A 12,517-nucleotide genomic window follows, 5' to 3' on the forward strand; every position below is an offset into this window, starting at 1 on the left:
AAGGTATCTCAAAAAATTGAATAACTTTAGATGCCCCACTTGTCCAGAGGACGTACGCCGATTTTGAAGTCGGTGGGCAAAACGCCCTAGGAGGAGTTCGTCAAAGTTTGACGTGAACAAAATGACTAACACAGCGTATTTTCATTTTCAAAGGAAGATGGCGGCCATAGGGTAAGTCTGGGGGCGTGGCCACAATGATTTTTTTTGTTCGTCCTCACGAGAGGAATGCGTGTCCCGAATTTCGTAGCTTTACGCCAAAGTTGACCTCGGGGCGTCTCCCATAGGCGCAATGTATTTTGACTTTTGTCGGTGGCGCTGTCGCGCCATTTTTTAACGAAAAAAAAAATGGCCCAGAAAAAATCAAATTTTTCGCCGATTCTGAATTTTGGGCAAAGTTTGGTGAGTTTTTGAGCATGTTCAGGGGGTCAAATTAGAGATCAAAAAGCAGAAGAACAAGAAAAATAAAAATAATAATATTTTTAGCAAAAACAATATAGCCGTTTCCACTATAACAACAAATTATACATCGTTTGAAAGCTCTAAGCCTTCCCGATGCCGCCATGGGGTGGAATCATCATTACGAGCGCTTACGCGCTTGTCACTCCCTATTCCGTCAGGATGCCCCGCCCACTCCCCATAGACTTCCATTAATTTGAGCAGATACAAGCATGGCCCATGCCTGCGGCATGGATTCTCGCGTACGGGACGATGCCAGGAGGGTTTTTGGAGGAATGCAGCGCTTCGCGCTGCTGTTGTCAACAATTAGTGAATGGGCTACGCCCATTCACTAATTGTTGACTATTTCTGTCATAGCAGGAGTAAGTATGCATGATCCATGCCTTCGGCATGGGCTAGTTCACTGTACTTGCCAGGGGCGACGGGGTACCAAACATGCGGGCTGCGCCCGCATGTTTGGTCAGACAGTTGCAACGCTGCCGAAGGCAGCGTTGCGGGAGCAATAGGCCCTCCGCCCTGCTGGGGCTCGGGCCTAATAATAATAATATTTTTAGCAAAAACAATATAGCCGTTTCCACTATAACAACAAATTATACATCGTTTGAAAGCTCTAAGCCTTCCCGATGCCGCCATGGGGTGGAATCATCATTACGAGCGCTTACGCGCTCGTCACTCCCTATTCCGTCGGGATACCCCGCCCACTCCCCATAGACTTCCATTGATTTGAGCAGATACAAGCATGGCCCATGCCTGCGGCATGGATTCTCGCATAAGGGACGATGCCAGGAGGGTTTTTGAAGGAATGCAGCGCTTCGCGCTGCTGTTGTCAACAATTAGTGAATGGGCTACGCCCATTCACTAATTGTTGACTATTTCTGTCATAGCAGGAGTAAGTATGCATGATCCATGCCTTCGGCATGGGCTAGTTCACTGTACTTGCCAGGGGCGACGGGGCACCAAACATGCGGGCTGCGCCCGCATGTTTGGTAAGACAGTTGCAACGCTGCCTTCGGCAGCGTTGCGGGAGCAATAGGCCCTCCGCCCTGCTGGGGCTCGGGCCTAATAATATTTTTAGCAAAAACAATATAGCCGTTTTCACTATAACAACAAATTATACATCGTTTGAAAGCTCTAAGCCTTCCCCATGCCGCCATGGGGTGGAATCATCATTACGAGCGCTTACGCGCTCGTCACTCCCTATTCCGTCGGGATGCCCCGCCCACTCCCCATAGACTTCCATTGATTTGAGCAGATACAAGCATGGCCCATGCCTGCGGCATGGACTCTCGCGTACGGGACGATGCCAGGAGGGTTTTTGGAGGAATGCAGCGCTTCGCGCTGCTGTTGTTGCTATTTCTGTCATAGCAGGAGTAAGTATGCATGATCCATGCCTTCGGCATGGGCTAGTTCACTGTACTTGCCAGGGGCGACGGGGTACCAAACATGCGGGCTGCGCCCGCATGTTTGGTCAGACAGTTGCAACGCTGCCTTCGGCAGCGTTGCGGGAGCAATAGGCCCTCCGCCCTGCTGGGGCTCGGGCCTAATAATATTCCGATGCGAAAACAATGTTTCCCGCTCGCGCTTTCCTACCTCATGGTGTGGGTCCCTGGTCACTGACGGTTACTTTCGTTAATTTTGAGTGGGCTCCGCCCACTTTGTGTTTTTGGCCCTCTATACAGTAATAATGTTCAATTTTTGCATTACATGCTTATATGCACGGAACATGCAAGAGATGGGGAACGTATTCGTGAGGTACTTAGCGCAAATGAGTGCTTTATATGGGGATGACGACCGCTTTGTGGTCGTCATCTCAATGTAAAGTGCTCGTTTAGTGCGCACTTTTGCACGGGCTTCGCCCGTTTACAACGGTAATGTTCCATTTTCCTACTACTAATTAGTATGCACGGGGCGTGCATGAGTGAAGGAGTGCGTTAGTGAGTGTTTGGAAGTGGGCGAGCGCTTCGCGCTCGATTTCGTGCGCACTACGTGCGCACTTTCGCAGCCGTGCTTCGCACGGCCTTACGAGATTAATAGGCCTCTCGCCAGCTTGTGGCGCTCGGGCCTAATAAGGAGCACTGTGTCGGTACCTAAATGTCCAAAAAAACTGTAATATTAAAACAGGCGCTCAATTGAACAAAAGTTATTTTTGTACAATTGGCAAAGTGATATGGAAAAAAAGTTATCAGTTTTTCTCCCCTTAAAAAAAAAGGCTTTCAAACCTAATTTCAATTACATTTATTTTTGAAATGGCCAAAATCCCAACAGCAGCAACATTTAAAAACAAATTAAACAATGTAAATTTGCTATTTTCCAATGGACATTGTTCAGTCAGAAATATGTTCATGTTCCAACAAGTTCCAAAAGATAAACAAGATGTGTGCCATGCAGCATCAATGTTGCAAAAAATCAATGTTGCAAAAAATTCTAGCTAAAATGATTTTTAATCTAGATTTAGTCGACCAAAATGTTATGCCAATGGTCATATACTTGATTAAATTGTATCATCATAGAGCTGTCTAAATTCTCTAATTACCATATTAGAAATTGAATCAATTGCCTTTTTTGCCCCAAACGTACGCTTATTTCTCCAGCACTTGTCGATGAGTTTCCGTCATGTCTGAGCTAGTGTCTCTACCTCAGCCTCAAAGTGTGACTAATGTGTGTGAGTTCCCATGGTTCAGCAGGAAGTAAACAATAACAATCAACACTTAATTGGTATGCCATCGTCAAGCCAAGTGCCAGCTCTCATATGATATATTAGTCAATTCTAAACCTTTGATTGCAGGTAAAATAAATAATGACTAGGGCTGTTGTATTTTGGTTGATGAATCTGTAAATAGTGTTTAGTCGCCAAATTATTTTATTATTAGGATTTAAATGCACAACAGCAGAAAGTAGAACGTATGGAGGGAGCTGGAGTTTTGGCAGGACATTTGAATCTGTTGTTTTACTTATGCAATTTACTAGTACTTTTTAGCTTTTGTCAGTGCCACGCCCTTTTATTGACTAATTGAAACATTGGGCATCTCTTTAGTAAACCAAGAATTTCTTCAGTCGACAACGGTCTTCATGACCAATTAGATAAACTGAAATACTGTAATTCTTATAAATATTTTAAATTGATTGTAAAAGTCGGACAATCTTTAAGGACACCTTAAAGGTTAAATGGATGATTTTTTTGGCCCAAATCTGAGTCTTATTTCCTCGTGGCGTGGACTGCCGATTAGTCCTGCCACGTATCAATCATAAAAGGCACCTACCGCTCACCTGCAGCCGCGTCAAGCTCGTCCCGACGTTTCCGCGTGTCTAAGCGCATTGATCTATCATAATATAGTTCCCTCAGTGTACGGGGCAAAATGAAGACGGAGAAAGACTGTTCAAGCTGACTCAGAAGAGACGGAAATCTACGGGAGACGAGTGATGCGATGCGATCCGTTGCGCTAATAAGACTGAGGGAAGCGGTGACGTCATTTCCGGTGAGTGTGTCGCGTTTTCAGAGCTGTTCGTTCTTAGAGCCTTTTACCGATTAGTCCACGAATTATACACACTATTTACGCATCATATACACGAAAGTGAACGTTTGATTTCTCCGCAAACAATCCGGAGCCTCAAGCCGCTCGCTTTTCAGTATTTCGTGGATTAAAAAGCCCTCCTCACTCTCTAGCTCCAGCCTGAACTAGCCTAGCGTAGCCTAGCCGCTAGTGTCATGGCTGGATCTACCTTAACCTGTTTGAGCTGTCATATGTCGAGTCAGAACCCTGGCTCCTTCTCTGATGATAGGTGCGTGAAGTGCAGTGTAGTGGTAGTTTTGGAGGCCAGGGTTACGGAGTTAGAAGCGCGGATCCGCTGTTTAGAGGAGCTTAAGTCCAGTTATAGTTCGGTTTTAGCGCGAGGGCTACCGGACCGCGCTGCAGGGCGTAGCATTAGCATTAGCAGTAGCAGTAAGGCCGAGCTCAGCCCCTCAGCGTCTCCCGTGCAGCCGGGACTAGACCAGGAACAGAATAGGGACCAATTTGTGACAGTTCGGAGGGGACAAGGCGCTAAACGCCGAACCTCAGAGCGCCGTGAGCTTCACGTCTATAATAGGTTTTCTCCCCTCAGCGATCACACGCCCGCTGAACACACGAGAGAAACTCTTGTAATCGGGAGTTCTATTGTTAGAGACGTGAAGCTGCCAGCTGCTAGCGTTAGGTGTTACCCGGGGGCCAGAATGGGTGACATCGAAGGAAACCTTAGGATCTTAAAGCGGAGCAGGACCCGTTTCCGGCGAGTCGTAATTCACGCAGGCGGTAACGACGCCCGGCGGAGACAATCAGAGGTGCTCAAAGTTCAAGTAGTCGCAGTGTGTGACCTAGCGAAGTCGATGTCAGACACTGTAATATTTTCTGGTCCCCTGCCCAATCGGATCAATGCTGAATTGTACAGCCGTCTCTCAGCATTCAACAACTGGTTATCCAGATGGTGCCCTCAAAACAACGTTGTCTTTATTGATAACTGGAGTGCGTTTTGGGGAAAGCCCGGGCTCATACGCAGGGATGGCATCCATCCGACTTCGGAGGGTACATCCCTATTAGTTCGGAATTTGACCGATAGTCTTAGTCGTGTTAAGTGACCATCTAGGGATGAGCCCCAGGTGCAGAGCAGCAGTTCAAGACGCTCCTCTGTCGCTGAACTCTCGCCCGTTCTGTTACATGTGAAGTGTTCAGATTCAAGACAGATAGAGACTGTGTGTGTCCCTCGTGTTCCTCGTACAAATAATGCCAAAAAGTCACATCTCAGAAAAAATATTTCAGGCGTCAGACCAAATAACTTAAGGAAAATAACAATCACAAATGACACAAATACACAAATGAATAAACACGTAAAATGTGGACTGCTAAACATTAGAGCAATTTCCTCCAAATCGCTCTTAGTTAATGAATTAATTAGTGACAATAACATAGATCTTCTAGCTCTAACTGAAACGTGGCTTCAACAAGACGACTACGTCAGACTAAATGAGTCCACCCCACCCACCCATGTTAACTTTCAGACTGCCAGGAGCACAGGCCGAGGTGGTGGTGTGGCAGTGATCTCACACTCAAGCCTACTTATGAGCCCTAAAACTAACAATGCATTTCACTCATTTGAAAGCCTTATGCTGTCGATCACATGTCCAAATATGAAAAACCAAAAAGGAGTTTTGTTCATAGTTATCTACCGACCCCCTGGTCCCTACTCAGAGTTTTTAACAGAGTTTTCTGACTTTATATCAAACTTAGTGTTAGCCTGGGATAAAATAGTTATAGTTGGAGACTTTAATATCCACGTGAACATGAGTGATGACGCTCTCAGTAATGCCTTCAGCGCCTTGTTAGACAGCATTGGTTTCACTCAGAATGTAAATAAACCGACTCACACTCACAAGAACACTCTGGATCTTGTCCTAACGTATGGAACAGAGATTAGTGACCTCATTGTCCTCCCTCAAAACCCTATATTGTCAGATCATTTCCTAATTACCTTTCAGTTTATTCTTAAAGATCATCCAGTCCCACAAAATAAAGTTATAATGAAAAGGACAATATCTGAAAAATCTATCTCAAAATTCAAAGAAATAATAGAGCCAATATTCAGTGACATGTCATGTGATCCTGCTGAGAACAGCTTTAGTCCCAGTTTAAGTGATCAATGTGTCGACTTGACCATGAATTCTCTGAAGTCTGCTCTTGACGTTGTCGCGCCGTTAAAACAGAAGGTCATTAGGCCAAAGCGCGCCTCCCCATGGTACAACCAAGAACTGCGTTCACATAAACAAAGAGTTAGAAAGTTAGAGGGATTATTTCGTCGCTCTCACACCGAAGAATTCCTAAAAGCATGGAAAAGTTGCCTGCTGTCCTATAAGCAGGCTCTGCGTAAGGCCCAAACCAGATATTATTCAAATCTAATAGAAGTCAACAAAAGTAACACTAAATTCCTTTTCAGCACTGTAGCTAGGCTAACAAACTGTCACAGTGCAGTAGAGCCCTCAATCCCAGCTACACTTAGCTCTGATGATTTCCTCCTATTTTTTAACAATAAAATAAAAACAATCAGAGATAAATTAGATGAAATTACCCCCGCTATTAGCCCTGAACTAGCCCAAGCTGTAAATCTAACGTCCCATATAAATCCACCTGTAAACTTAGAAAGTTTCACAGCTGTCGATCAAGCAGAGATAACTTCAGCCATTATGTCCTCTAAAAGCTCAACTTGTGTCCTAGACCCCATTCCAAGCAGACTCCTCAAAGACATTCTTCCCCTAATTATAGACCCTATTCTTAATATAATAAATACTTCACTCGAAAGTGGCTATGTTCCACAGTCCTTCAAACATGCAGTCATTAAACCTCTTCTGAAAAAGCCTAATCTAGATCCCGACCTATTGGTAAACTACAGACCTATTTCAAATCTTCCCTTCGTCTCTAAAATCCTTGAAAAAGTTGTAGTAAAACAGCTTTGTCGCCACCTGCAGGACAATAACTTATTTGAAGTTTTCCAGTCAGGGTTCAGAGCCCACCACAGCACTGAAACTGCACTAGTTAAAGTCACAAATGATTTGTTATTAGCCGCTGACGATGGACTGGTCTCAATCCTGGTTCTGTTGGACCTCAGCGCAGCGTTTGACACCATTGACCACAACATTCTACTGCAGAGGTTAGAATGTGATGTAGGTGTTGGAGGAACAGCCAGGGCCGGCCCAAGCCTTCAGGGGGCCCTAAGCGAAAACATTTTTGGGGGCCCCTCACCACGTCATCAGAATCAGTTTTATTGCCATTGTCAGTGAACAATTCACATATGGGAACTTTCTTCAACGCAAACAAAGCGCACCAAAACTCCAGGGCATCCGTTTGACAGTTTATTCTCAGCACCTCACAAGCTCAAATATTGATAACTTAAATCCCACAATGCAACTTGGTATTCTGCTGACATCACCTCTACTCCCTGTACAAATAACACACGTCCCAGATATGTTTTTGGGTGTATTTGTGGGCGTTAAGGGTCGACAGCCACATTAGCACATTAGTTTAAATTAATGAACAGGGGGGGTCTGGGGGCCAGAGATTTTCAGACCTTTTTGGGTCTTCTGCTGCATTTTAATGTGGTCCAGCCGGCTAAAGTAAGAGTAAAATGTTGAGGTTGTAATGCTATAAAATGATGATGTGATGAAACTGTGCCAGGAGAAAATGATTAAAGCCAGTTATTAATACATTAGTGTACTTAATTACTCAATACAATATTGGCTATGAAAAATAATTATGGTCAAATTGATTCATTTTAACTGAAAATGTAAAAGTAATAGTTATCCTTACTAATTTATCTTTTACAGCTCCCAACTGTTCCTTCTTGCCAAAGTGACAAAACAAGTTATATTAAATTAAATAAATGGCATAAGCATTGCTTGATTAACAATTAACACTGATAAAACAAACATGTTATTCCCAGAGAATGACCAGAACTAGAAGTGAAGGTCCAAACCTCGCTATAGTGAAGAGACTGCGTTTCTGCAACTTTGCCACTTTTATATAAAAATATATAGTATTATTCTATAACAGACGTAATCATAATATGTCTGGTTATTTTTCACTATCAATTTATTATAATTTATAACAAATAGTCTAATGATGCTTTTTAAATAAATTGAAATGTTTTATTGCTCTATTAAAAGTTAATTACAATATAAATGTTGGTTCTGATCAGAACACCACACACTGGACTCCTGCATGAAACAATGCTGCGATGTGATTGGCTGATGGACCTGACGTGCATAAACCTTTACGTTCCTCTTATTGCACGTTAAGAAGTCAAACAGACATCACGAGTCACGATTGATCTCACACATGGTGATGTGAGAGAGGGACACAAACTCAAACCCGCTCATCTCTAACTGAGGCTGCACAGGGGCCCGGGACAGGGGCCCGGGACAGGGGCCCGGGACAGGGGCCCGGGACAGGGGCCCGGGACAGGGGCCCGGGACAGGGGCCGCACACTGTTCACTCCAAAGTCTCACGTCAGAGGTTCTGGACGAGACGGCGCTCGTCCGGACCAGATCTCCGCCTCTTAGTGACCCGGGGCATAGACGCCCCTCACCGGCCTCACCTGCAGCTAACACTACCGGGCTGGTGTAAATGTTAATCTTATTATCTTTCATTCAGACACATATTATTGTGCGCGGGGCAGAGCTCTCGTCGCCTCCAGCCTGAGCGAACTAACGTGACAGAATCGTGTTGTTTCAAACAGCAGCATTAACCGTCTCTTTGTAAGAGAAGTTCAATACCTGGAGAGTGTTGTTGAGTTTGCAGTTTCTTTACATCGTCAAGAAGTTTCTTCTTTCGTTTTTCGGCACCGGGAGATATATTCTTCTGGACATGAGGACCATGTTCTGTTGTGTTTATGTTTTGCTCTCGTTCTGCTCGCGCACAATGAAGTTGACCAATCAGCGCAGGTTTGGTGTCTTGGTTGCCAGATTGTCATTACAAATAAATGCGGTTTGTGTGTTATATGTTACCGCTGTGTGCGCTGCCGCGCCAGCAGCGCTACTACACTAGTGGCGCACGCTGCGCTTGCGCTTCGCATGAGACGGGTTGCCAGATTGGGGGCCCTATTAACGCCTCGGGGCCCTACGCGGCTGCTTAGTTCGCTTATAGGCTGGGCCGGCCCTGGGAACAGCCCTCAGCTGGTTTAAATCCTATCTATCTGATAGGTTCCAATTTGTTAATGTAAACCAGAGCTCCTCACCAAGCTCTAAAGTAATTTACGGTGTGCCACAGGGTTCGATACTCGGTCCAATTCTGTTTACTCTTTATATGCTGCCATTAGGCAACATTATCAGAAAGCATGACATTAACTTCCACTGCTATGCAGACGACACTCAGCTGTATTTATCAATGAAACCTGATCAGAGCGATCAAGTAGACAGACTTAGTACTTGTGTGAAGGAGATAAAAACCTGGATGACACTAAACTACCTGCTTCTTAACCCTGAAAAAAACAAGGTCATTGTGCTTGGCCCTAAGCATCTACGAGACTCTCTATCTGAGCAGATAGTCACACTGGACAATGTCAGTGTAGCCTTCAGTTCTACTGTAAGAAACCTTGGAGTCTTATTTGACCAGGAGCTCTCATTTAAAGCTCATATAAATCAAGTCTGTAAAACAGCCTATTTCCATTTGCGCAACAAGAGCCAAAATCAGAAGAATCCTGCCTAAAAGTGATGCCGAAAAACTTATCCATGCATTTGTAACGACTAGATTAGACTACTGTAACTCCCTGCTTGCAGCGTGTCCTAAAAGCTCCATAAAAAGCTTTCAACTGGTTCAAAATGCAGCAGCAAGATTACTAATAGGAACAAAAAGAAGAGAGCACATTACGCCGGTGCTGAAGTCTCTTCACTGGCTCCCCGTCGAGTCTAGAATCAAATTCAAAATTCTACTCTTGACCTACAAAGCCATAAATGACATGGCCCCATCCTACCTCAAAGATGCTATAGAACCATATCATCCAAACAGAGCTCTTCGCTCTCAGAATGCCGGCCTTCTGGTGGTGCCAAGAGTCTCTAAAAGTACAGTAGGAGGTAGAGCGTTTAGCTACCAAGCTCCTGTGTTATAGAATCAGCTCCCGACCCATGTTAAATATGCTGACACAGTCTCTTCATTTAAGTCCAGGCTCAAAACGTTCCTCTTCGAAATCACTTATGGTCAGACTAGTTAGGAACAGAAACATAAACCCACAGCTTTAGCTACGCTGCCCTAGGAGTAACTATGCTGGGGGAAGTATGACAGCTTGAGCACTATCCTCTTCTTCTTCTGACTACTTATGCTATCAAACAATATTTATTTTTTGATTCCACTTGCAAACTGTTCACCGCCTTCTTTTCTTTCTCTCACTCCTGAGGACCTGTGGACCCAGATGCCCCTCCCCTGGTGAAGTGGTCCCTGCCCTGTGTGGACGGTCCCTCATCTGCCTGAAGAGTGGCTCCAGTTCGCCTCCGACGGTCCCTCATCTGCCTGAAGAGTGGGTCCAGCTCGCCTCCGACGGTCCCTCATCTGCCTGAAGAGTGGGTCCAGCTCGACTCAGACGGTCCCTCATCTGCCTGAAGAGTGGGTCCAGCTCGCCTCAGACGGTCCCTCTTCTGCCTGAAGAGTGAGTCCAGCTCGCCTCCGACGGTCCCTCATCTGCCTGAAGAGTGGGTCCAGCTCGCCTCAGACGGTCCCTCATCTGCCTGAAGAGTGGGTCCAGCTCGACTCAGACGGTCCCTCATCTGCCTGAAGAGTGGGTCCAGCTCGACTCAGTCGGTCCCTCATCTGCCTGAAGAGTGGGTCCAGTTCGCCTCAGTCGGTCCCTCATCTGCCTGAAGAGTGGGTCCAGCTCCAGTCTCCTCGTGTCCGTCTGTCCGAGTCGGATCTCTCCTTCACTGGAACTCCTCCAGGTTTCTACGCTTTTTTCCCAAAGAGTTTTTTTTTTGTAGTTTTTCCTGGCCGAGAAGGAGAGTCTAAGGACAGAGGACCCTGGGACATCGTCCCTCGCCACCACAGACATTGTCTGACTCCATCGCCACCACAGACATTGTTGATTCATTTCTCCCTGTGGCCCTCAGAGGCAACTGTTGTTGTGATTTTGGGCCTTACAAAAATAAATTGATTTGATTTGATTTTATTTGAATAAACAAACGCACGTGTGTGTTGTATCAGTCCGCACGGGGGAGTGCGCATGCGCACTTCCGCCTGCGTTCTCAAATTGCTGAAAAATCGTCCATTGCGCCTTTAATGTAAAATGTAGGTTATGTATCTGTGACATTTAGTTACGTACGTAGTGTTTTGTTATCAAACAATTCTCACACTCTCTTGTCTACAACCGAAACACAGTCATCACCGTTGGGACATAGTGGGACTGAAGGGAATCGACTCGTTGAGCTCACTGGAGCTCAACGAGTCTTAATATCTCCTAAGGCCTTTTTATCAGACACCTGTGTGTTTATTCTATTCTAGAAATGACTAATGCTACAATGTAGGTGACTGTTTTGGCTCCAACTCTGCATAATACAAGCAATTAACTGCAAATTAGTGAAATATCATTGGACTAATTGTAATAATGAGTTGATTTTTAAATTTATTTTCTAATATTAAGATTAGTTTCAATAAACAACAATATTTCTTTTATAATGTATCAATATAAAAAGTCACCAAAACAGTAAATATTTTCTAAGAATTTGTCGACAACAACAATTTTATATCATATACTAAAAGTATTTTGCAAAGATAAGGACAATTTTAGGAAATAGCTATTCAAGCTATTGCTGTTAAGACTAGGAGAATGGAGGAGCACCTGAACAGCTTTAGAAGTACAGAAATACAAAATAATGCCACTTACCCAGCAAAAACCAAGTTTTCACATGAGTCGACATCACAGAGCACCTTCCCAAGCTCAAACTGTAGCTGACTGATGGAACCCACTCGATTCTAGGAGAACACCAGAACTCAGAATTTCTCACTTTTCAGCACAATAGATAGAGATAAAGTCTAGCAGTCTAAAATGTGTTATCTGTTAATGTTGCAAACGCTGATTTATAGTTAAAAGAAAACCTTAGTGGACTAATGAATGTCTAGGAGATACACTAATGATCACTGGTGTGGAGCAGACGGACCAGACCTTCCAGTTGGAGCACACAGTCTTGGCTGAGTTCCTGAAGTCCCGTAGCGTGCTCTTCCAGCAGGGGGAGTCTGACACAGTGGCATCCAGATGAAAGCCCGCTCTCATGCACAACCTGAACCACAGAACTCCATCCTCTGCAAGGACACTCCACGCCTTGCTCACCTGGGAGGAGGTTGGACAGTTTAGACATGGATTAAGTCAACATAAATTACACACTTCTTTTACTACATCACTGCACTGGCTGCCAAACCAGACTGACTCTATTGCAGTAAATCCATCTCACTAAATTTCATCAATCCTTTGCTCCTTTAATGTTTAAATGTTGACGTATCAATGCAAGTAAAGTGAAATGTATTTTATAAAAGCCCTACTACTTACTATGGTGTAATAA

The 12,517-nt window shown here is 44.6% G+C and overlaps 1 protein-coding gene across 1 annotated transcript in view; it reads right to left on the reverse strand.

Annotated features, from left to right (window-relative positions):
• fbxw8 (F-box and WD repeat domain containing 8) overlaps nt 1-12,517 on the reverse strand; it is a 36,000-nt gene that overhangs the window by 22,118 nt on the left and 1,365 nt on the right. Inside the window, exons 3-4 of the mRNA XM_072433540.1 lie at nt 12,124-12,288; nt 11,845-11,933 (exon numbers count right to left, since the gene is read on the reverse strand). Of these exons, the coding sequence (XP_072289641.1) occupies nt 11,845-11,933; nt 12,124-12,288 (254 nt within the window). The remainder of the gene's footprint in view (nt 1-11,844; nt 11,934-12,123; nt 12,289-12,517) is intronic.

Source organism: Eucyclogobius newberryi, unplaced genomic scaffold, assembly GCF_026437365.1.
Source record: "Eucyclogobius newberryi isolate DKJ021-1_F unplaced genomic scaffold, fEucNew1.0.hap1 SCAF_6, whole genome shotgun sequence".
NCBI classification, from domain to species: domain Eukaryota; kingdom Metazoa; phylum Chordata; class Actinopteri; order Gobiiformes; family Gobiidae; genus Eucyclogobius; species Eucyclogobius newberryi.